This window comes from Thamnophis elegans, chromosome Z, assembly GCF_009769535.1.
Source record: "Thamnophis elegans isolate rThaEle1 chromosome Z, rThaEle1.pri, whole genome shotgun sequence".
NCBI classification, from domain to species: domain Eukaryota; kingdom Metazoa; phylum Chordata; class Lepidosauria; order Squamata; family Colubridae; genus Thamnophis; species Thamnophis elegans.
In genome coordinates this window covers 26,902,982-26,929,433 of record NC_045558.1, presented here as the reverse complement: position 1 = coordinate 26,929,433, position 26,452 = coordinate 26,902,982, and the positions used below count along the sequence as shown (strand labels likewise).

General features: G+C 38.5%; 2 protein-coding genes across 2 annotated transcripts in view; both read left to right on the top strand.

Moving 5' to 3' along the window:
* Window positions 1–2,831: 2,831 nt before the first annotated feature.
* Window positions 2,832–26,422, top strand: TRDMT1 (tRNA aspartic acid methyltransferase 1). Its single transcript, XM_032237437.1, has 11 exons — window positions 2,832–2,922; window positions 11,167–11,276; window positions 12,425–12,501; window positions 13,301–13,372; window positions 15,378–15,443; window positions 16,212–16,281; window positions 17,743–17,826; window positions 19,467–19,825; window positions 21,988–22,045; window positions 23,182–23,311; window positions 25,328–26,422. The coding sequence occupies exons 1-11, from the start codon at window positions 2,856–2,858 to the stop codon at window positions 25,438–25,440; spliced, it is 1,206 nt and encodes a 401-aa protein (XP_032093328.1). The 5' UTR covers window positions 2,832–2,855; the 3' UTR covers window positions 25,441–26,422.
* Window positions 25,463–26,452, top strand: part of CUBN (cubilin) — a 187,038-nt gene continuing 186,048 nt past the window's right edge. Inside the window, 1 exon segment of the mRNA XM_032235067.1 lies at window positions 25,463–25,541. The gene's annotated coding sequence lies outside the window, so the exon portion shown is untranslated.

The window sequence follows — 26,452 nt, the reverse complement described above, 5'->3', positions numbered from 1 at the left end:
GCAGCTGTCACTGAACAGCAAATATTAGGAAGGTCAATCAACTGTGAAGAACTAAAATTTCATGCACCAGAAAAACATTTAAAACTTCTTCTCCAAGTAAATGTTCAACAATATATTGAGAAGGCTAATAAAGGATTTTATTTGGATAATGAAAAGTAAAGAATTACACTTTAGGTAGAAAATATCATGCAGCATTTTCTTAAACAATACACTTGGTACATCATGCAGCATTGTACATAACTGATAATAAACAAAGTGGCAATAATGAACAAACAGAACATAAAAACCACTTGACTGAACAATTTTGTCAAGGCTTTCAATAATAATGGTTTATACAATGTGGTGCATCGTTCCAGCTATTTCCCCTTCTTTTTCCCAGTATCATATATATTTGTACATAGAAAGATAACAAACAATGAAACAGTTTCACCACTAACTTCCTGTTCTTCTATGCCTTGCTACGCCTATAGGTTCTGCAAAAAAAAACTTTAAAAAAAAACAGTTTCACTTAGTAAAGCCACTGCTATAAAAAGATTTAGTAAGAATTTTTTTTTCAATAACTGAATAAAGCAATCGATTTTGAAAGCATCTAATATTGCAGATGAGAAGTTTTAACTGCAGTTCCAGACAGTTTTTTGGGGGAGTTAAACTCATGTAACCTAGCTGTACCAGAGTTTTCAAGTTTGAAGCCTTTACATTGGACCACTGATCTAGCAATTCCGGTTTTATCCACTGTCCACATGGCCCTGGCCCTCATCTTGATTGATGCTGCCTTATTACACTGTATTTTTTTTTTTTTTGCTTTAATCTTGGCAGCCACAGAATCAAAGAACCCCCCCACCCTTCCAAGAAGGACAATTCATCATTATGCCTATGGCAGTTTTTTATCCCTGCACAGCAAGGTCAGATTCTGTTAAGGCAGAGTGGGAGGGGGCTTTGGGGGCCCAGCTATAGTGGAAGGGGGAGGGATGCAAACCGGAGGGAGCTGATTTGTTGAATTCCTTCAACTATGTTAACCATGTTGGGGCTCTTCCATGACATGACTTATATTGATTTATTATGTGTCTAAAAATGATGGGAAGTTTCACGTAATAATGCCCAGAGGTTACCAGAGATTGAAACAGTGGATTTAGTTTCAGTAAACAAACAAAGGATTTAACATTGTATACTTATTTTTGTTAGGAGCAAAAGGAATAGGTGACATGAGGGTGGAGGTTGGATAAAGGTCAAGTTGTCAGAAGAAAGATAAAGGGTTTGTGTAACAAAAGAAATTGTGTGGATTATAAGAAATAGCAGACAGAACTGTCACTGTGTTGTGTGAGCAGCATTGGAATTAATTAAATGCCATCAAGCTAGGTTCAGCTCTTGAACCCAGTATGGATATATGCTTACCAAGTTGATTAGTGTCTGCTAATATTTTGTAGCTGCCAAGTACAATCTTGCTATTCATCTTATCCTTGTCTTTCCTTTCTTTTTCTAGCTTCAATCATGCTGACCATAATCAATTTTCCAGTCTATCAAATGCTTATATCACATGTCCAAAATATGTGATTTTATGCTTGCTAATTATTGCCTGAAGAAAGCAACTTTCTTTATTTGATTCCAGACTGATTGCTTGATTTCTGGATAGTCCAATATCCAGATTCATACTTCAATTGTATCTCTTGCTCATCTCAATTTCTAGCTTTTATGATTATATACCAGTATTTGAAAATCCTTTGACTTGCTGTTTTAATCTTTGTTATTGTTGAAATGTCTTATCCTTCATGATTTTATTGAGGTTTGCTGTTGTCTTCATTGATACATTCAATCTAATATTTACTTCTCCATCTATCATCCTTCTCTAACCCTTCTAAGTCTTCTTTTATTTTGACTAATGAAGAGGTGTCATTCACACATTTCAATTTGTTAGTATATCACTCTTAACTATCATCCCACTCCATCCTGCTGTTCTCATATTTCTGCATAAGTTAAACAGAGATAAGCATAATATCTATTCACTATTTTTTCTGTTCTTTAGTTTTCTTAATTTAACTCTATCTGATACCAGTAAGTTATGATCTGTTCCACAGGCAGTTCTTGAGTTATGGCCACAATTGGGACCAGAATTTCCATCACTAAATGATGCAGTCATAAAGTGTAACATGATTATATTGCTTAGCTATAGCAATCCTGCTATATTTGCTTTTTGTGGGGGGAGGAAACTTTCACTTGTTATGAATAACACTGAGAACAGGCCACATTTCTTTTCTGCTTTTTTCAGAAAGAGGCTGTAGGCGATCTACATGCACTCCAGTTAATGCTTGGAGCAGACAGCTCTTATCCCCTTTTCAATTGTCCTTGTCCATTGCTCAACTTTTTTTTTCTTGGCACACCAAATACTGGTTCATCCAATCATAAAAGATCTGCTTCTTTTTAGTTTTACCCAGCCTTATCCAGGGATTTATGTGCATCTAACTAAAGGCAAATGAACTTTTCCATAATGAGATATTCTTTCAAAAAAAAAAAAATCCCCACCTTGGAAATCTTAACTAAAGAGAATCCTTCTCAGTGTTTTTAGAAGTGGGATCCTAAGTGGTCCGAAAGGAGAGCTTTCCGACTGGTTGCGTTTTATTATACAAATGCAGGAACGGAGTTGGGAAGGCAGCGAATCCTAAAGGATGTAAACAGAAGCGCCGGCCAACCTTTCAACCGCCTGCAGGGATTCTCAAGTCGCCAACGCTCTTCTTACCCGGTGAGATGAAGCTCTCTCGGGGAGACCGAATAGGAACGAAAAAACAGCGGAACAAAAGGTAGTTTACCCCGCGCGGCCGACCGGATGCAGTTCGGAGTTGCTTCTGCTGAAAGTGAGGATCATGGAGCCGCGGCTGCGAGTATTGGAGTTGTACAGCGGGGTCGGAGGGATGCACTATGCGTTGAAGGGTAGGTTTCTCCTCCGAACCGCACAGGTATTCGGGTCCCGCCTCCTAGGCATGCTTTTCATGGCTTGGCTTCCTGGTGGCAAGGACACCTGCAGTTGCAATCTAAACTATAGGAACCAGTGCATTGCAGAAAATGAATCTTATGCTTAATGTAGAGGGTCATGGACGTTTAAATGATTAGCCCTTCACCACCAATCGATTTTATTCTCCGAAAAGGTAACTCCAGCTTTTGCTTTGTCTGCAAATTTCTGACTTTTCGATTTACTGCCTCTTCAAATCAAGTGTGGTTTCTGGCAAGTGCCTGGGACAGGTGCCTGCAGTTTTCTTGATAGAATTTAGAGGGCTTTGCCCTCTGATTCACGTGGAGGAACAGCTTCAGGCAGCTCAGTTCCTGAAGGACTCCAAAGTGGCCACTCCTCTCATCTGACTACAGCATGCTCTCTGGGGCATTCTCTCTGGGGCGTTGAAATCCATTCCTTTTAAAAGTGCTGAGACTAAGAAAAAAAAATATTCTGGGTCTCCCTGGCCAGCCCTTGTTTTGACTGCTAGAGAGTGTCACTTGACAGCTAAAATTTTCTTTTAGACTTCAAAAAAGGAGGCGAAGAATGATCTTATGGAATGCAAATAGTATGCCAAATAATCGGAGGGAATAAATCAACAATCGCCATCACTTTTAGGTGGGTTTTATCTCTTGAACAGTCTGCTGCCATCCTCACCTGACCTGGAACCAAGTGCTTTTTAGGAAGCTTGGAAATAAGGGCAGGATTCCTGCCCTTATGATGAAGGATCTATGTTGAAGGAGGGGTGGAGGGAGCAACAAGAATGAAGGTAGGCCAGAGATCATCATGGTGGGAGACAATGAGGCATCTGCTCAGGAATTGTTGAGACAGCATAGAACAGTGATGATGAACCTTTTTGGCACTGAGTGCTGAAAAGGGGACCCATATGTGCTCGTCTGGGATGCTATTTGGAAGAGGAGCTGCCCAGGAGGCATGTGCATGCTGGGAAATGCACTTTTTTTCCCCATAGTTAAATGTTTTTTATTTTACATTTTACATTTTCATACAGTCACATATATACTGTGCATAGCCGGGGCCATACAACATTAAACAATAATCACAGCAATTCCTCTTGTCAACAATACCCCCCAAAATAGAAACCCAATATACCTCTTCCACTCTCCATACACCTCTTTCTTCCACCCCCCTCCAACTTTCTATCTTCCCTCCATCATTCCCCTCTACCCTACTTCCCCTCCCCCTCTACCACTCCTCTCTCCCAGTCCACTCCCTCCCTTCCTTCTCACCCTCCCTCCCATCCTCTCTCCCGCCCTCTCTACCCCTCTTTCTTCTATCCCACTGCTCCTCCCCTTGGTGTATTTCTACTATATGTCAATGTATTCAGCTTGTCCTATTTTTACAGAGAAATTAAAGAGAAACAGTATACATGTGAAATCACATTACATTGAAATCTAACACATAGTTTATATCCCCCCCCTACCCTCCCCCCTAACACCCCACCTCCCTCCCCCCCGACTTCCCAGAGCCCGTACACGGTATAGATTTTTAACAAACAAGAGTCTAAAATATATTGAGACAAAAGAAATAAAAAAGAGGTTAATAACATCTCTACATTGATCTTAGATTCTTCCTGTTACACTAACTTTGAACAGTTTAACTTATTCCTGATCTTAAGCATAGGCTATCTGGTATTTCTTAGTCCCATATTTGTTTTGTATATAGTCAATCCATTTTTTCCAGTCTCGTTTATATCTCTCATTTGAATGATCTTTAAGATATGCCGATATTTTAGCCATCTCGGCTAAGTTTGTAACTTTCAATGTCCATTCTTGAGTTGTAGGCAAGTCTTCCTTCTTCCAGTATTGCGCCACCAACAGTCTTGCCGCCGTTATTAGGTGCAGAACCAAGTTAGTCTCTACCACTGTAAAGTCAGTACATATACCTAGTAAAAATAACTGAGGAGTAAACTTTATCCTTCTTTTAAAGATATGCACTTCTGACACCGCACGTGCCACTTAGGGCACGTGTGCCATAGGTTTGCCATCACGGGCATAGAAAGGAAAAAAAGTTTCCTTCCTTATCCTATGGAAGTAACAAGAACAGCAATTAAGAATTCCAGTCCTGTGTAAGGACAGTTACTTTCATAGCTTTGTTTCAATGTGTGACTTCTGTTTGGGTGGCAGCTTTAGAGTGGGAGGAAAACCTACAGCCAAGTGGGTTGGCAGGCTCTCTTTCCTGAGAGTTTAGTCTGCAAAACTCTCAGGAACTTTGATTTTTTGAAAACATTTTCATGTTTTGCTTTCTGGGCTCAGTTTAGGAATGCAGGAAAATGCCTTTCAAGTAGTCACTAAGTTGGTCTACTCTATTGTCTACTTTGGCAGCTGGGAGCAGCCACTGAGTTTCTGAGAGAGGTAACCATCTGCTTCTTGTCCTGTTACAGAAACTTAAGTGGTTCTTCATGCAAAGCATGATAGCAGATCTATCTATCTGGATCTCAATTCTTATTCTCTAGCACAGACTTCCCCAGTCTGGTAGCTCTCTGAACTGTCATGCCTACAATTCTTTTAAATTTTTCACCTATTTTAAAAAAGATGCATGAATACAAGGTCTGAATGCTCTTTTGCTATTAAGTGTTGATAATTTAGCTCTATTTGTTACAACTTAAGTGATTATTGCAATATTTAATACACCAAAAGTGTACTGGAATTCTCTTTATACTTATTTTGATAAGGTTTATAGATTAAACTAGGTGAATTAATTTCTTTGCATGTTGAGAAATTATGTAATCTCTGTAATCACCAAATGTCCGTCTGGATCTTTTGTGCTTGGTGTGGTTGTATATTTATACAAAAAACAAAAGATAACTCAAATATTTATACTTTTAGTGTGCAAAAAAAGTGTTAAAATATGGGTTGATAAGAACATTTTTAAACTAATTAAACCACTTTCCTTATATTTAATAGAATACAAGCTGTATTAAAGAAATATGCAGATATATTATTACAATAACAGATTAATTGAATCTGAGCAGATCTATACCTTTAATATGCATTAGCTTCTTCTCTTACACACATACACACACACACACACACTGTAACACATCCATACACATTGGACTTTAGCTCAATTTATCAAAAGGTTATAAGTTGCAAAACCAGAGCATTATGTCATAAAATAATTAACTGGATTATAAAATCTGTAGATCAACTTTTTTATATCACACTCTCATCTTCTCCATTCATCCTCCCCTCTACTCTGGTTTCATAATGCTGTTAACTGATCTGTTAATTGTTGTTTTTTCTCTTAACCTTCAAATACATATACCAAAAAATGGCCATAACATATCCCACATATACATATTGAAGGACTATTGGCAAATTCATGGCACATTGCATTTAACTATCTGGATAGACCAATAATCTAAAGAAAGACTGTGCATTATCATTTAGTCAAGAATAGTCAACTTGATGTACTCTAGATATTTTGTGGACATAGTAGTTTATAGAAATTTAGTCTATACCAACAACAATATTCTAGTGTATGCATTTTAGTGTACTCTATGAATTCAAAGTAAGTCATAATGTGTTTTGTTGAGTGAATGTAATCATTGTTGTATAATTTATATGGTATGAATCCAGTAAATTATGACTTATTTAATAAACCATAGTTAACCAAATGACTGAACAATGCTTCAATCATGCTGTGTTGTAGGCTCAATTTGTTTGATCAGCTAAAGCTGCTTTGTTACCCACGCTAGTGTTAACTGGTTGGCACGCTGTGGCATTGGTTATCCCTTAAACAAAGCACTCTACAATCAAAGAATACCTATTTGAATTCGGATAACCTCAAATTTTAAACAAGGTTAGACCTTATTAGTGCTTGGGGGAGAGGCCACCAAGAGAGCTCAAAGCTGGGAATTAGACTAGGAAACTACAAAGATATCCTGGAAAAGATGCGAAATCTTGTATATAATATTGCCACAAAAACTTCATGGATATGTTGGTAAAGTCATCAAAAGTAAAGCTTGGTACAAAAGAAATGTTACCTTAATACAAATAGAAAGTATGATTACTGTCATCTGTCTACAAAGTAAAATGTGCTTATCTTAAAACTCTTTTATTTCTGGTAAAGTATATACAGTATAGAGAAACTATGCAAAATTTCATGAATGTGCATAACTTCATATGTTTAATGTTTTTCCTCTAATTTTTAATCTTAATTGTGAATAAATCTTATTATGACTCTATAAGCACAGGCCAAATAACCATTACTTATTTCCAAATAAAAAAATATTAAGTTTATTGGGCACCTGGGTCTGATCCTGCTTTGGAAAAAGCATTAAACATATGTATATATACACTGGCTCACATCTCTAAAGGAGCCTTGATGTTTACTTTGGGGGTGCTGTTGACTATGCTTCCTCCCTCTCTTGATGGTAACTGCTGGAGATGATGCAGGTAACACCACCAGGCAGAAGATAGACTGAAATACAGTATCTTCCACCATGCTGAAGGGCTGGTAGGCCTTCATCTATACCAGTGATGGGCAATCTTTTTGGCGTGGTGTGTCAAAAATCGGCAAAAAATCGAGCATAACTCGCATTGTGTGTCACTTCGACAAAAACATAATTTTGCGCAATTTATAGTTTAAACTACAAAAATATATAATTGCAATATAATTGTATTTAATAAACCAAAAACAAATTATTTAACATACCTGCTTAGTAACTTCTTTGTTCATCAGTCACTTTTTTCAATGCCATTGTAACTCTGGTCACTAAATGTTTTCCCCCTCCTCGAGACTCCTCACTTCTTCCTTCATTCCTCTTGCTTATCTACCGTCACCTTATCTGTCTTCTGCTCTTTCCCTCTCTTCCTTCCTTTCTCCTTCCATCCTCTCTTCTTTCCTCACTCACTCCCTTCCTCCTTTCCTCTTCCTTCCTCCTTCCATTCTTTCAGCTTCATTTCTTTTGCCTATCTACCTTCTCTGTCTTTCTGCTCTTTCCATTTCTCTCTTCCTCTTCGCTTCTGTTCCTTCCTCCTTCCCTCCTTCCCTATTTCTTCCTTCTTCCTTCCTTCTGCCTATCTACTTTCACCTTCTCTGTCTTTCTGCTCTTTCCCTGTCTTCCCCTTTCCTCCCTCCCTCCCTTCTTTCCTTTCTAGTTCCATCTTTTCTTCTTTCCTTTCTCCCTCCCTTTTTCTTTTTTCCTTCCTTCCTCTTTCCTCTTGCCTATCAACTTCATCCTCTTTGTCTTTCTGCTCTTTCCCTCTCTTCCCCTTTTCTTCCTACCTCCTTCCCTCTTTTCTCCCTCCCTTCTTCTTTTTCTTCTTTTTTTCTTCCATCTTCCTCCTTCTCCTCCCATTCTTTCTCCTTCCATCCATCTTTTCTCCTTCCATCTTCTCCCCCCTCCCTTCTGCTTTTCCTTCCCCCCTCCCTCCTTCCTTCCTCTCCTTCCCTTTCTTGCACACAGGAAGGGGAGGGGAGGCTTTCTAGTCGCTTTCACAGCATAATTTCTTTATCTAACTTTTAAAAAACAGTGTGCAAATCAAACTTGAGATTTTCGTAACCTGCGAAGCACCAAGTTATTATCTTCTGTTGTTACAAATTCGCAGCTACTCCATTCTTTCCGATAGGGAACTGCATTTCCCAAGATGCCTCAGGTCCTCAAAGCGCTGAACGCGGTTTTGCAATTGACTCCAGCGAGGCCCGGTAGCCGCCGGCTGGGGTGGCTGTCAAGGCGCTGACAGCGGAGCAGACGCGCCATTTGTTACTGCTTCCAGCAATCGAGACGGACGAGGGAAGCGGCGGTGGCGGACGTCAGCAGCGACTGTAACGACCACGCGGGCAAGGTGCGGAGGAAGAACGGAAGGTCCCTCCCGCCCGCGACGACGGCTCCAGCCATGGACGAGCAGGCTGGCCCCGGCGTCTTCTTCAACAACAACAACAACGCGCTGCTCTTGCCACCACCTCCGGGTGGGAAGCAACCACGCCTTGCCGACTCGCTTCCCACCTCAGCACAGGGGCCGCACAGGCGTGGTTGCTTCCCATCCAGAGGTGGCGGCAAGAGCAGTGCGTTGTTGTTGTTGGGGCCAGCCTGGTCGTCCATGGCTGGAGCCGTCGCGGGCGGGAGGGACCTTCCGTTCTTCCTCCGCACCTCGCCCGAGCAGTCGTTACAGTCGCTGCCGACGTCCGCCACCGCCGCTTCTAATTAATATAATTCTCCCTCTCTTTTTCACTCTCTCTCCAGCACACAAACACAAATGCATAGGGCAGCCCACCTCACACACAGGTAACTCCGGGCAGCTTACAACATTATGATGCACGTCTCCCCATAGGAGAGGAGATGGGGAAGCCGGGGGCCCGGAGATCACCCGGGGGATGCCGAGGATGCCTTACCAATCGAAAGCCGGCGTACCTCGTCATAATGGGGGATGGATTTCTTGCCAGGAAACGCGAGGGTTGGACAACGGCGGAGGCTCGGGTTTGTTTTTTTCCCCGGGAATAAAAGTGAACATAAGACTTCTAAATCCCCAGCAAGAAAAGAAATGCAACTGTAGTGGTCTCTCCCCCCTTCCTCTAAAGAACAAATGTTATCCTGCCGCAGAAGCGAAGAAATCTCAGATTTCGCCCTTCTGCAACAGCCTCCCTCGGGATCCCGCTCCTCCGCTACAGATGCATCGCGTCCCAACAGCGGAACGTCTGGTCACCTTAGGGATGAATCCTGTGCGTGTCACCCCAAATGGCTACGCGTGTCAGCACTGACACGCGTGTCATAGGTTCGCCATCACTGATCTATACCATACCTTGCATCAATTCTGATTCACACCCTGCAACTTGCATCTGTTACTATGTCAGACTCTGCTTGGGAATAGATGTCTTATTGCTATTAGAACCACAAATGACTAACATTGAAAAGCTAAAGCAGATGTTTAATTCCCCAAACAACCCAAAGTTTCCCCTGCAAGAGACTGCAAGGCTGAAGAATAGTCACATTTAACTTCCTTTGGGTCCAAGACTGGAGGTAAATCTGAAGTTTCCTCTTAGACCAGTACTCCTCCTGTAGACTCAGATTCAAAGGGTTAGAGTCAGAGGTGGGTTGCTGCCGGTTCGGCCCAGATCAACCGAACCAGTAGTAGCAGCGGCAGGAGGCTCGGACCACCCACCCGGACACTTCTGTGCATGTGCATCCGAACCAGTAGTAAAGAAATTGGCAACCCACCTCTGGTTAGGGTGATATTCTTGTCTGACATTCAGGCTGCTGTCAGGGAGACTATAATCCTCTGAACCATGACAAGAACTTTTCATCATTATCCATCCCCAGTCAGATGACCCAAGATATAAAAATGACCCTCCTCTTGAAAAAGCATTTGTCACTTGATCAGTAGCCCTTGGCTTGACCTTCCTTCTGACCACTTCCTACAATCGGTGCACATGGGGAATATACTACATGTGGCTAGCTAAGCTGTTGGAGCTGGCAGCTGACATCAGGCTAGAAACCTGGGTGACCATAAATCAATCACTTCCTCTCAGTTTTAGGAAGGTGGAATGGCAAATCACTTCTGAAAATGAAGCAAATGAAGTCCTTTGAATTATCAAAGGGCATATCCAAATAGCCTCCAAGAATCAGACAAAACTGAACAGGGAAAAAAGGGATTATAGTTTGGGCCTGACTCTAAGGGAAGGACATTATCATTTTATGATCTAAAGGGGTTGTATTGAAAAGGAGAAATATGAATGTGTTTTTCTCTTTGCCTTTTGATCATCAACCCATTATACTGAATTAAGGCTAAAACACAAATGCCCAAAGAAGCTTTCTTGAATTAAAACAGGATGACGAGTTTGGAGGGAAGCAGAAGCAGTCAGTCAGAACAATGATCTCCCATTCCAACCTTACGGACTCTTTGGAACCAGTTGGTAAACAGAAGCAAATTCCATAGAGAACCACTGGTTTCAAAAGAATAAGGGCTTCAATCTGCAATTGTTTCCATGACCTTGAAAACCTTGAAGCTCAAGTTGGGCAGTTGATTGAAGAGAATGAAAAGACATTGGTTAAAGTTTTCAGTAGTTGCAAAATAAATAAGGTGTGACTGTTTCCTTTTCTAGAATAGCTTTACTGAGATATAAATTACCCAGTTACACTTAGAGAAACAAACATATTTGTTTGTTTAAATCACTGCTCGACAACTGATGCCTCTTATTCTGTTTGTCCTTCCCCGAAATTTTAGCAAGTGAAATACCTGCAGAAGTTGTGGCCGCAGTTGATGTGAATACGGTAGCCAATGAAGTTTATGCACACAATTTTTCTACCACACCACTGTGGCCAAAAACAATTGAGGTAAGTGAAATAATTGTTTGAAATCCTTATACATTTTTCTTTTTTACACGTTGGTGAAGCAATATTGTCTGGTACCATACTAAATAAGAACCTAATTTGGTTTCCTCCACCCCACTCAATTTTGTACTTTATTTCTCTTGCTTTGTAAATGAGGGTGAAGAAGATTCACCCAATTAAAGCAAATGGCTAGTTTTACAGAGCAAGCTGTGCTAAAATGTGATTTGCTTGTTGATGGCTTAACACAGATTCTCGCACTCAGGGTTGCAATCCCCTGGACACCAGGAACAATTTAGTAGTGATGGGAGGGTCACAGTTTTTCTTTAAACCTGATCAAGGCAACGAGTTTGCTCTGGATTTTGAAATTTTGAAATGACGACATTTGAGAATGCCTGCAGTTTAAAGATTTATAACTAAAAATAAGTAATCTATCCTTTGTTTTGTTCATGGGGACAAATTCAGTTATTATTTAGGGGAACCTCCAAGTTTGGCTCAATGTACTGAATAAAACTAATTATAAATTATAGCCTACCACATCACATGACCCTAGCCAGTTTGGGCTCACTCCAGAAAGCCTGATTAAGCAACCCAAAGCATATTGTAGCAATTGATAATGCAACACCCCTAAAAGGTTCCACAGGTGGGAATGATTCATTTAGGCAAGCTGTTAAGACATTCAAAAATTACAGATAAGAATTTATTGAAAAGGGCCACGTCAATGCATTTTGACAATTACAGTCATTCAGGAACAAGCCTATTTATTGAAACACGGTTCAGGCTCATATATGTTTCTTTCTCTTTCTTCTTTGCTTTGCCTATTCTTTTGAATGATTAATCAATCACTCATGTTTTTGTACCAATATACTGAAAATATAACACCTTAAAATATAATAAAAGAATAGGCAACATAGTAGGTAAAATAAAAACAATGAGCAAGAAAAGTCCCTAAAGTACTTTGTGTAAGTACAAAAGGCCAAGGAACAAGGGGAAAGATGGTGATTCAAGTATAAGTTCTTAAAGTTTACCTTGCAGCTTGTCATAAGCAGCAAGAAAAGAAGACATTGAAATAGTCCCATTTCCTTCTCCCTCTGCAAGCCTAACAATATATTGCATATAATGGAAAATGTTTCATTAACCTCTTATTTCTTTAGGGAATCACACTGAAAGAACTCAACAGTTTATCTTTTGATATGATTTTGATGAGTCCCCCTTGTCAGCCCTTTACAAGGTATTTGCCATTATTTTCGTTTGGGGTGTTTTTCTCAATTTTTCAGTGTAGATTGAGGCAGAGTCCTAGGCCAAATACTGGCCCAAAATTGGTTTCGGTGCCTATCCTCTTGATCTCTCCTCTCCTAGTGTAGCACCTTAACCACTACTCTAAACTTGGCATTCTAGTTATGTTAAACTCACAGATTGGTGTTCTGGTTAATGAAAAAAATCTGCCAGCTAAAAGGCAAAAGTGAAATGACTATTTTACAGTAAAATTGTTTTTTTATAACATATTTGCATTTAATGGAACAACATGATATCCTTCATTTCATATGAGCTGTGATGGTGCAGTTGTTAGAGTACAGTACTTCAGGTTATTTCTGCTGCCTGCCAGGCTCAAGGTTGATACAGCCTTTCATCCTTCTGAGATCGGTAAAATGAGGACACAGATTGTTGGGGGCAATATACTGAACCACTTAGAGAGGACTGTAAAACACTGTAAAGCGGTATATAAGTCTAATTGCTAAGTTCCATGCTGCATGGGTCTTCATTTCCACTCACTAGAGTTTTTTGTATTGATCTGTGAAAGAGCATTAGTGTTTCCACTCACACTACTGAACTAATTCTATTCAACAATTATCACAATTCGAGCTAAAGACTCTCAGCATATATGCAATTGGACATCCAAATTTTGATTCAGCTCAAACAGTTAAGAAAATACTATTTTTAGAGGCAGAAGTTTGAGTTCTTCCTATTTTGTGCACAGAAGTTAAACTTACTGGCTTTTTAAATTTCACATCTTTACTTCTTACGCACAGAATTGGTCGACAAGGTGATATTTCTGACCCTAGGAGCAAAAGTTTTCTCCATATTTTAGATATTCTTCCAAAGTAAGTATTCAAGGTAACTGTTCTCCTCTAATATTACTGGTTAAGATTTCTGATGCCATTATGTCTAGATTTTAAAGCCTATTTCACTTTCCATGAGTTGTAGTTTTGTACAATTTTATGGATCATAGATAGTTTATAGTTACAGAGTTGCCTAAGAAAACATGTTAAAAAGAATATAAAATTTGTATTTTCTGATAAAATATTGAACATGAGAAATGAACACATAAAATTATGTTTTAGGAACTACAGGTTTGTGCTGAGCCTGTATAGGTGCAGCCTTTGTCTCTTCCTCTCTTCTTCTTTGAAAATAGCATATGATATATTAATTTGAGTTGATTTGCCAATACAGTATTTGATTCTATTTATCTGGTGTTTTTTAGTACCTATGAGCAGGATTGATACAGATTGGAAAGAGTTGTTTCTATCATAGTCTACTGTATTTCTATTATACATATGCAATATATTGTTACAGTAAATTATCAAACATAGCATATTAGTAGTTAGATCTTGATAACATCTCATATATAATATGTTTGATAGCCAGCATGATATATACATAATGTTGGATTGTCCTAGGTTCTATCCAGTGATGGAAAATCTATGACACATACATGTGTTATGCCATGTAATTTGTGATATGCCTTGAAGCTGGACTAGAATATGGTGTATTGTTGCACAGTCTTTCGACCTTCTGGAAGTTGTGTAAGACAACCTTGTTCTTGTATAGCCTAAGGAGCCTCTGAAAATTATGAAAGAACATTCTTGCATGTTTTTCAGAGCCTCCAAAAGCTATGAGAGCATGAACCTCTAGTGCAATTTCCAGAAGTTCCAGAGACCATACCACATTCTCATGTGGCTTTGGCAGTCTCTAAAAAGTGGGAAACGGTTTTGTGTGAATTGGGGGACTCCAGAGATTCTTGGGTGATTTTTGGAGACTCCAGACTTAAGAATGTAGTGTGTTCTCACATGATCTCTGAATTCTCTGGAAGTCATGTGAGAGGGTTCTGCCCTCACGTGTCTTCTAGATTAGAGCATCTAAAATGCACATGAATACAGGACATGCTTTTCCACTTTGGAGGTTTCAAGAATATGGAAGAGCATTTTCCAAAATTTTTAGAGCTAGTGCAACCCAAAACTGGTTGGATTGGTTTTTTTTTTTCCCTGAGAGACAAATTGAAAAATATTTACATTTGTCCATTTGTTTGTTTCTTTGTTTATTTAATGTGTCATCCATTTCACTAGTCAAAGTTACTTTGTTATGAATTGTTTCTCTCTCGCTCCTCTCTTCGTATGTATGACACACTAGCAGAGTTAAGTTAACCATTTTCTGAATTTTTGTCACAATGACCCCAAAAATTTGCCATCACTGAGAATCTAGCTTGACCCAAGTTCTCAGAGACTCATGGGTGATTTATATCCAGTCGCGTTTGCCCACTCTAACCTATCTCTCAGAGTGTTTTATTAATCCCAACTATGCTTTCAAGAAAATCACTTCATTGAAAGTGCTTTTTTTTAATTATTTAAAAAATATCTTAGATCGTCATATTTCTATTCTACAAATGAAATGTCTATGTTAAAACACCTCACATGCTGATTAATTATATGTTCCTTTTTTACAAACTCAGATGTATGATTAAGGAAGTAACACAAAAACTTTTTGTTTTTGTTTTTCTATGCTTGGAACAGTCTAGCTTGAATGCACTGTGTTATCTGTAATTTTTAAAAATGCATTTAATCTTTCTTGGCCATATGTCTCAGTGAAACAGCAGTTTAAGTCTTAAGCTGCTAAATTCTGAGACTTGGCCTTACATAATTCTTGTCTCCAGCTGAGATAAAAGTTAATACATTTCTGATTGATTTATTTAACCTGTTGTCAATAATTTCTGTTTTTTAATTGAAATAATGAGATGCAATCTGAGGGTAGGATGAAAAGTAATTAAGCTTAATGTTTATTTTGATCCAATTGTTCATACTTATAACTAAGTTTAAACAAATTGTTTTTCAGGCTTACAAGGCTGCCAAAGTATTTACTTTTAGAAAATGTCAAAGGTTTTGAAACATCTTCTGCCAGGTATATTGGAATTAAACATTAATGCCAATTTTTGCTTTGTTGGCAAAAGAGTAAGGAACTAATAAAATTATACAATGGGTATTTTCAGATTGGAAAAAATGTAACATTGCCAATACTTAGAACATGGAGATTAGCTCATAATACCTTATTGTATTGGAAAAAATAATAAAAATTCCTAATTCATATAACTGAAGTTATATGTTAAACTGTTTTTAGTTGAGATGTAATGATAGTAAGGCTATATTTATCTATTATATATTTAGAATTAATATTTCTATTGGAAAATTTGAGGGCATCCTAGCTTTTTATTTTAAGATTAATTACTTAAGAGGGCAAGAGATCTTTTGTTTAAACTGAAATGTTAACTTCTACTTAGCAGTGAGGAAAAACTGCAGGACTTCCATCTGTTCCTTGCTCTCCTTTTCTACAAATTTTGTAGAATGTGCTTTTTTAGTATCAAAATATTGATGTACTTCTTTATTTCAGGATAAATAGGATGGGCAACTAATTTTTATGAAACATTTCCCAGCCCAAATAACTAAGCTGAATTCACATTTCATGTTTTTCTTTAGCTTAGTACTGTTAGGATCTCAGTCATTGCAGTTCATAACTATTTTATGAATTAAGACGAGTATCTTATTGTAATGACATTAATTATAGTATCTGAATCCAATCGTTATGGCAGTAGTAAAAAATGTATTTAGACAACTTTGGATATTCATTCATAACAGTGGAATTCATGGTTTTGTTTTATTTTCATATTGCCAGGGATGAACTTATACGAACACTAAAAAAATGTGGATTTACATATCAAGAATTTCTGTTGTCTCCAACTTGTGTAAGTAATGGTATTGTTAAAATTAGTTCAGTTCAAACTTTTCCTGTAGATTCACTTACTTTTGAGAGATGCTGATGGTTATATACTGTTTCTCAGACCAAAATTATTCCTACCAGTTTGTTCCTGGATTCACTTTATTATTATTCCATCAATATTGAATTTTGCCTCCTTTCTCATAGTGATGTTGATGCAGAAACATTTCTAAAATAGCAACAGAGACAAATCTCTGAATTTTCTCTCATTGAACATAATGATAAAGAATTGAAATCTAAAATATAACACCACCAAATTATACATACTTGGTTGTCATATTTGAGGTGAAGATATTGGGAATCAGGAAATATAATGATGGAAGGATTTGATATTGTCCCCATTTCAATTAGAGAGGCAGTTTGTTGTCAACAGATTAAGATAACAGAATCCATTTGTGTTTATATAATGAAATGGCACTTGCATGTCAGACTAAAATACTTTGCTATTTTGAGAGGGAGATTTGTGTAGAGAGAAAGAGAAATAGAAAGGAGCAGGGGAGGCAGGAAGGACCAGGAGAAAAGGATCCATCCAATTTGTGGTGAGAAAAGAAAGGGATGATTGAGTTAAGGAAAATCAAAAAACCTTGAAAATAACAGTCTTGTAAAGAGATTTGGACTTCATGCATAAACATGAAACTGTCCTTTCAGATGCAGGCACGTATTCACCATATATTCCCAAGCAAAGTGGGAAAGTTTTGCTTTTTCTTTACTTATTGTGATGCAAATTACTGCTTCTCTGTTGTGATTGTTGAAAATTCAGCCTTCTTTGGAGTCCCTGGAAAGAGAAGGAAGCCTTTACTTCTTTCCTTCCAGTCACCTTGTTCCTGAATGATGTTTTTCTTCACTGCTAACAGTTAAATGGAGAAATAAACCAGGGATTTTCAAGCAGAAAAGAGGGCATCAAGGCCACAGGATTGCCTCTGTTGTTTTTCTTCTGAATTTAATCTGAAATATATTTCACAACTGTCGACGTAGCAATTGGTGTGATGAACTTCCACAGTGGAATATTATGCTAGTTCCACCATTATGTTATTATAAGGTCTGAAATTTTCATAACTCAACCATTGTTCTAATCATCAAGTGTGTCAAACTTGCAGCGTCATGTTGTCGTCATGTAAAGGAATGGTATTCATTTACCTTCCCTACCAGTTCATAAATGTGAGCGTGTGCACCCAGCCTTCTGTGCATGAGCTTTTGGCTAAAAAGGGGCCTATATGGGATTCTGTAGAGCCGTCCATGATTTCCACTACCGGTTCAGGCAAACCGGTCCGAACAGGCAGACTACTGCCTTTGATCATGTGACGTATTGTGACTTTCCCCCCTTTGCTAAAACTGAGGCAGGCATAGCCAGCTCATGTCATATCCGCCCTGCAAACTGCGAGTTTGACCCCCCCTGATCAAAACCATTGAGATTGTTATTTATTTACAGATTGGGATTCCAAACTCAAGATTGAGGTACTTCCTGATTGCAAGACTCAATTCAGAACCCTTTTCTTTTCTAGCACCTGGGAAGGTGAGACTACCTTTTCATTGTTAATCACAAAAGCTACTGGTTGCAGTAATCTCAAAATTCAAGTCATCTGTGAATGGAAATCTTAAAATATATTATTGAAATGTGCTAAACTGTTTAAAGAAATGAGAGAACATTTCATATTGAAGGCGAATTATATCATGCAGTATGCTTTAATATGGCACCTATCAAAAAAGGATTATAGTCAAGCACGATGCTTTTCAGTTTTGTTGGAACTGCAATTTCCAGAAGTCTCTGCTAGAAGAAATGATTAAAGCATGCTAGTTTCAGATTCACAATGGTTTTTTTCCTGTTCATTTGTGTTGTATTAAATTGCTATTTAATTTTATATGAATACATGGATTGTTCTTTCTACAGCAATCTCCAGTTAGAAGCATTTGGAAGGATTTTTTTTCCAGAAAAAAACTTGAAACTGCTCTAATGGAGCAAACAAACTTAGTTGTTTAGGGCATATTGAAATATTGTGCAAAGTGATCCAATTTTGGAAGAAAGAAAGCTGGAAGACTACCCATTCAGTACATTGAAAAATGGGTACTTGAGGACAAGAGGTTTCTCTATAATTACTGGATTTTATTATTAGACTGTAAATATTAGATGTCTGCACTATCATATGTAATATCATATGTAAATATTTTGAATGCAATTTGTACATCATGTGTGCATATGAACACCATTTGAAATAAATACCTGAAACACTAATAAGGAGCTAAGACAATGTCATGGCTGATTCATGTTGTCAGGGAACAAGGACAATTTAAGATTTGTAAACAATTTACCAATTCAGGTGATCAATCAATATCAGATTAGGCATCCTTTACTTCAGGGGTGACAAACTCAGGGCCTAAGGGCTGGATCAAGCCCACAGGGTACTTAGATCTGGCCCATGGGGCCACCCTGGAAACAGTGAAGGACCAACCCCCATCCTTCTGCCAGTGAGAACAGAGCTTTGGATGCAGCTCTCCCAAGCTGTGTTTTTGCTGGCAGAGGGTTGCAGGAGGCTGTGGCAGCTGAAAATGGAGGTCAGGAGCCTGTTTTTGCTGGCAGAGTATTTGGGCCACCACAGAGGCCCCTAACATGGATGATGTTGAGGTGGTCACACCCACCCCAGCCCCCGAGGTCAAACACAACTCTGATGCAGCCATCAGAGAAATAGAGTTTGACACTCCTGCTTTATCTGATGATCATCTTCACTGTTAGATTTCATATATTGCTTGCCCAAAAAAGTGTTTGCTAATATACCTGGGTGGCACCAGATGATTTATAAAATAAAATTTAATTATTTTGAAAATATTTGATAGTTGATAATCTTAGAAAAGGATCTTATTCAATAACCTTATACATGGTGACTGATTTAATATATGGCACTGAAATGCATTTCATTTGTCTTTTTGAATAAAGTATACAGTTTGCTAGTTTGCTTCACACATTGCTCTAAACAGCCTGACTTGCAGGTGTAGTACTTGGTGCATAAAATGCAGCAAACTCCAAACCATACAAATCCCAAGATAGTGGGAACCTGATCTGCATATGTTGTCATCTTTGCTAAAATAAAATTTGAAACTTCCTTTGAATGTTTGTGAATATAATACTTTATGATTAGCTGTATATTTTTCTTCAAACAGATTTTGACTGATTTCCCAATCCAGGAAACAGGGAGTTCAAAGACATGTAAGGTTGCTGCAACTGTGACAGAAGGTGGTTCTCAAGGACTTCTGAAAGACCCCAGTTCTTGTCATGATGCTAATGACAAGCAGTGCCAGGAGAAGGGGCAGCTTCTGTATAAACTTGAAACAGAGTCAGAATTGGAAAGAAAACAGCAGTGGGACAACAATTTGTCTTTACAGATGCTCAAAAGTTTTCTCCAAGATGACAGAGAAGAGCTGAGTCAGTACTTCTTACCATTGAAGTCCTTGCTACGTTATGCTCTCCTTTTAGATATTGTCAGACCCACTTGCAGAAGATCTACATGTTTCACAAAAGGGTAAGATCCTCATTGTTGGTGAACCTTTTCAGCACCGAATGCTGAAATGGGAGCGTGCTTGCACATGCATGTGTGTGCGTGCCAGAAACTGGAAGAGCAGCCACTTGGTGCGCATGCACGTGCCTGGAAAATGATCTTCCTGTTTCCAGTGCATGCATGTGCACTGACCACCTGTTTTTCTGGTTTATGCCCTGCAAGCGCACGCAAAGACCAGCTAGCCATTGCGTATGCCGGAAACCGGAAGATTATCTTCCTGGTGTGCTACTCTGCTGGTTTCCAGCACTCCAACAGAGCAGCTGGCCAGTGCTCCAGAACCTGGAAGGTGATGGCTCACATACCCAGAGAGATGACTCTATGGGCCACTTCCAGCATACATGCCGTAGGTTTGCCATCACGGCTCTGAATTAAGCTGTTAATTCATAATTCATAATAAAAATGTATCTTTGCATCGTCTTTTTTTTTAATTTTCCATAGTCAATAAGCCAAAGCATAGTTCTCCTAAATTCATTTATCCCAATCATTTAAAAGACATGCTGAGAAGAAGAAAATTCTCAGAGGAGATTGACATATTTGATGATCTTTCCAAAGAATAATCTATGTCGCATAAAAGCAAAGCCCTGTTAGTAGCTATTGGCAAAGATATCTGTTATTTCATTTCACATAGTGTTTCAGGACAATGAAGTAAGGGTGGAGAACTGAATCAGGAAAGGGTGGGAAATCAGAATTGGATTCTGTCCATTCACATTCTCCAGATGCCCAGAAGAAGACCAGGCAGCATCATGGTAGTGGAATCCCTCTCCAAAAGACAAGTCTTTGCTGCTCTCTTTGGCATCCAGTTCTCTACAGAGAGCAGGCAGGAACTACCTTCTAGTGGAACTATTATATGTAGTTTAAAGGCTGTTCAGCCTTAGAGATTTACCAATGAATTTTGTGAAATGGTTTGCAGGGGTTTGCAACTAATAAACAATTGAGCAAAAGAGATTTGCTTCATTATCATCAAGCAACTTTTCATTACTATGCCAAATACACAGGATGACTTTGGTTCCTTTTTTTTAAAGTAATGTTACTTCTCTATACAAGTCAGTCTTGTAATATTGTGCATTTTACCTGCAGTTTCTGTCCTCAGAAAGTGTGCAGTGCAGTGGAGAGATGCAGCCTCTATTATTTAGAGGTCCAACTCCTTTTTTCCTCTCTTCTGTTCACCCTGTGACTGTATAGAACAGTAATTTAAATTTGCCCAGCCTTCTTTGTCTCCTTTACTGGAATCAGTGTTTATCTCTAGCTACAGTTCATCTCTCTCTCTCCCATGTCAGCTTTTGTTTTTTGTGAGGGTATGTTTAGTTATTTTGCTTGATAACTGTTTCTCAGGTTCTGCTTGTCCTGTAATTAACAATAAATAACAGTCTGCAAGAAACTGCTGCATAAACGTGTTTATACTAAAAACCCGCAGTGGTTCCAGAAAAAGGATGCCATTATTTTTAGTGCTTCTGTCTCAAATATCAGTGAGCCCAGCATTGTATACATTAGTGCTGTGTACATCTGGAAAATGATTTGCAAGAAGTGTTTTGGCTTTGCAAGAGCACATCATGATTTTGCTGTTCATTAAAGCAGTCTTTATTGTTTTCATGCTTCGACAGCTTACAAAAATGTACCATTTCTTGAAGAGTCACAATAACCTTTGAGTCACTCCTTCAAAGAAAGCAGGACTGTTTTAATGTTCAATACGTTTGTGGTCCTGAAAGGTTCAAATCACTTCTTCCACATTATTTTCAAAGTAGGCATAACCATGGGATGTATAATTGGAAAAAAAAAACTGTGGGCAGATTTATATGCTGAGTAATTTGTATGGATGCAGTTGAAAACAATGAATCCACTATGCATATGATGCACACATATTTCATTTGCAGTTGATCAATATTAAACCATGTTGATGCAGGAAAAAATATTGACAAAGGATTTGAGCCCTCTCTAGTAGCCACATGTATAGAGCATTTGATTTTGTTTATGACCAAACTGGTTGAACTTGTATTCCCCGGACTACTTTTATTAAATTGGTGTTCAGTTAGATGCTTTTATAAGCCATTTGCAAACACAACCTCTCTACTCATTAATGGTGCAAATCTCACAAGGATTGTAATGTATGACTCTTAATTGATTTGAAGGTATGGACACTATGTAGAAGGAACTGGTTCCGTCTTACAGATGGCAGAAGATATTCAGGTACAGTGGAACCCTTTATATATTCATGGTTTAATTTTATGGTGCAGAGTCTTGGCTTTAGTTAATTAAAAAAAGAGATAGAAGTAAAGCTACCAGCAAGAAAACCATACAGGTTGCCTGATGACTAGGACTCAAACTTTGGTATGTTATTTGTTCTTTTTATTAATATATTTAATTACATATTAATATTCTATGGAATAATTATAGGTGGTTCAAATATTTTAAAACTATTCAGATTTCTGAAAGAGATATGTAGATAGTCGTCAGAACATAAACACTCATTTAGCAGCTGTTCAAATTTGTGAAAAACCCTGAACAAAGGGTTTTTTATGACTCGACTTCAGGGTTCTGGCTATCACATGCTCGTCATGATCACATGATCTGTGCACTTCTGATTGCAACATTGAAGTGACGTCGGAGCAGAATATTAATTCCCATTAAAGAAGCTGTGCTAGCAACTTGGCATGAAAAAGCTTTATTGCAGCAGGAGTATAGTATCCTTCATTTGAGCAGAAAAATGAAATCCTCATTTAACACTCTGCACAGTCCTAGCTTAATGATGACAGCTGGGCCTGCTGGAATTGCTGTCAGTTAGCAATGTACTCATGTGATATTGTGCCTTATATCTGTTGTTTAGAAAAGGGCAATACCAGTCCCAACTGATACTGTAACCTAAGGAATACCTATAAAACTAGTACTGAATTTGAGTGTGAAGGAAAATTTATTAATAAAAATATATTATACAAAAAAAATATGTATTTGCAAAGTTTTTTTTTAGTTTTTCAGAATTGCATGGGCGGTGATTTTGAAATGTTATATTTTTAATCTACTTTTTTTCTGTATCACTCACTGGACTTTTCTGGAAGTTTTTATTCCCGTAATAATCAATATAAATTATATCTTTTAAAGTTAATAGTACAGATTCCAGTGGTGGGTTCCTGCCTGTTTGGACCAGCTCAGTCAAAAGCATCAGGTCCTGCAGATATCCCTGACCTAGACAGAGTGTTTCAGCTCAGCTCTGCTAGGATTATGGAGCCTTGCAAATCATGATGATGGATGATGAAATAGTGGATGAAAATAAGATTGTTATATTTTAGTCATACATCATGAACAGTTTGCCAAACTCTTTTCTACAGCTTGAATCTGTATTTAAATCCTTTGATGATTTGTCTGAAGATGAAAAGCTTAAGAATCTATCAATGCTTCAATTGCGGTATTTTACTCCGAGAGAAATAGCAAATCTGCATGGATTTCCCCCTGAATTTGGTATGTGCTTGGTATTTCTTAAAAACAACTATAAATAATATAGAAGCTCAGTGAAGATGCTTACCATATATACTCATGTATAAATTAATCTGCATATAAGCCTACCTGTGAAATTTCAACCAGAATTCCAGGAAAAATGGGTTACTATAAATAAGCACATCTGCAAAATTACAACCAAGCAGAGAATAATTTTCCTTTGCTTCCATTCACAAACTAGTTTTTCACATACCTCACATTCTCTTGTAGCAGTAGCAGAATTGTTTGTTTTTTTTCCATGCTACTCACAATTTTTAGCTTGAAAGTTGCAATATGACAATCATTGGCAATTTCTAGACATTGCAATTTCCTACCTACTGGAAATGTGTACAGAAAAAGTGAGAAACGTCAAACTTTTATGTCATCATTTAAAACTAGTGACTTTTAAAAATAAATCCAAGTTCTGTTCTATGGAAAGATGAACCCAAGTATGGGGATATTTTGGAATAAAAAAATTCTTGGCTTATAGGCTATAAATTGTTCAGCAGGCAGAACATTTCTTCAGCTTATTCAACTTAGTTTGTCCTTATGAACTTTGAATATAATACATTTCTTCTAATATGACCACATATTTTAGATTCTGCATTTGTAGTACATTATAAAATACACATGTTCTCTTTGTTTTTGTTGTTTTTCTATGTGAAAGAAGCACTAGAAGAAGCAGTCATATACTCTTCTAATTGTTTTATTTTCATTAATAAAACCAGTCTCTTAAGGCTGCTGAAATAACATCGTTATACTCAATTACGATGTCCATGCATCTGTGGCTAGCTTTCAGAAAGATGACATCAGATTATTCATAAAATGCTTCTACTGCTAATGTTTTTTCCCCAAGGCTAGCTTAGCCTTTTTTAACCTGGTGCACTTAAAATATGCATGGTTGCATGCAAGCAGAGCATTATACAGATAATGGTCAGATACTTCAGGAAGGCATTAAATTGGATAATGGCTGGGTCAGAATAGAAATGAAGAGAGATGTTGACATACAGGCTTGAGACAGATTTTTCTCTTTTCCAAGTGACAGATTTTTTAGAGCATACCATTTGGTACTGAGGTCATGCTGGAATCCAATTTCTCCACAGTTCAGTGGACATGAATGTAACCAGGAGGAAAAACACTTTAAATGAGGGGAAAAAAATCATTGCTAAATAGTAGTGAAAAGGCAAGAAAGACAAGATGTTCCCTAAAATAGCAAAGTTCTTAAAAGAACCACACTTTACCATGCCAAAGAATAATGCTGAATGTTTAGTGGATTAAATATCATGAAATAATCATGCTTGGTCGGAGTAATCCATATTTCATGGTTCGGATGCTATTTGTGTTGGCAGTTAAATACCAGGAATTATAAAAAAAAAAACAACACCAAATCCCAGGCATTTCTTTCAGTTGAAGGGTTCTTCCACATTTCTGATAATTTTGTAAGTATAGAGAATGCCAAGAAAATATAATGTTTGCAGTACAGTTCTTTTATCTATCTGAAAAGCTCAAGATATTTCCAACCGAAGTTCAATGCCTATATAAAAACAACAATGCAGTTTTCTTGGCAACAATATAGGAGTTTGTCTTTGCTTTCTTCTGTAAAAGTATTTGGGTGGGTTGGTTCGTTGGTTGGTTGGTTGGTTTCTCAGTCTAGTCTATAATCCTGGTGGCTTCCAATCAAAACCCTAAGGAGACTAGCTCTTCTTAGTTTCCAAGCCAAGGTTTTGCTGCTTTCTGCTGAGACGACATATGTTAACTCAAAGGCAATTTATGTTGAGTTCAGTGATCTTGCTCTCAAGTCAAAGAGGACTGCAGTTCTATACTCACCGGCCTTAGAATATGAGTTGTTGAAGTTAACTGTCTATTTATGACTAAGGTTTTATAGGATTTCATTCTCAAAATAATAGCAATAACTGTTAATTGCTTTTGGAAGTAAGATATTTCACATTGCTGAAAAAATAGTGTTTTCTCTCTTTTAAAAAATAATAATTTTTGTTTTAGATTTTCCTGAAAACATTGCCATAAAACAATGTTACCGTCTACTTGGAAACAGCCTCAGCGTATTTGTGGTTGCTAAATTAATCTCATTTCTCGTTGACCCTATCAATAAGTGATGAATTGTTCAAGTGAACTTTCTGGAGACATTACACTACACGGATACATCCATACTAATATGGATTTCTTTCTTGGAAGAGGATTGAATCTGATTACTATGGTATATTTGTGTGGATGCTCATAATTGTTTATAAATAAATAATTGACAAATGTGCACCTGTTTTACCTTTTATGAAAATTGAGGGTCTTACTGAAAGTCTTGTGTTAGTACCGTATTTTCACGCATATAACCCGCGGGTAATGTGCGTTTTTACCTACACAGCATGCCCCCGCGGGGTATAAAAGTGGGCGGGGTATACGGAAAATATTTTACACAGATTAACTAAAGGGAGAGCTTGGGACCACCACTTTCCTCGCGGCAGTGGGCTGGGATGCAGATCAGCGGGCGCCCTTTGCGCTGGCCTAATGTTTTCCACCCTGACAGAATACTATTATTTCTGAAAGGCAGCCTGTGAGTTTAGCGGATGAACGGCAGAGGCGACGCTCCCGGGATGCCGAGGGAGTTCGAGGAATTGGGAGGCAGCTTTACCTCGGCTCCCCGTTCTCCATCGGGGGCACGTGCAACCAGACTGGAAAGGGCTGGGGAGACTTGGCTCGGCGGCTCGGGCTCCTTTTCTCCCTTTTCCTGCTTGGGTTTTGGGACGCCTTCGTGAAAACCCCGCCCCTGGCTATGGGCGAAGCGACCAGGAAGAAGCAGGAGGCGAGAGGAAGCACAGGCGGTGCTCGGCAGTCTGGATTCTGCTTCGCCGCCAGTTCAGCAGCTCCTCGCCTTCTCCGGCTTGGAAGTCCGGCAGGAAGGGAAGGGGAGGTGGCGGCTGGCCTGAAAATGGAGCCACAGCCACGCCACCACCGCCGCCGCCTTCCTGCCGGACTTCCAAGTTTTTCCACAAAAACTTATTTGCATAAATCTTGACTGCTGAGATGGTGGAAGGGACGGGAGGCAGGAACAGGCAGGAACGGAGGAGAAGGGAAAGTGCTGAGGTCGGGGAAGGGACGGGAGGCGGGAACGGA

Excerpts from the sequence above, each read along its gene's own strand:
- TRDMT1 (XM_032237437.1), top strand. The coding sequence starts at position 2,856 with ATGGAGCCGCGGCTGCGAGTATTGGAGTTGTACAGCGGGGTCGGAGGG. Across the intron at positions 16,282-17,742 it reads TTCTGTTGTCTCCAACTTGT|ATTGGGATTCCAAACTCAAG; the intron begins GTAAGTAATGGT and ends ATTTATTTACAG. Across the intron at positions 23,312-25,327 it reads TGGATTTCCCCCTGAATTTG|ATTTTCCTGAAAACATTGCC; the intron begins GTATGTGCTTGG and ends TTTTTGTTTTAG.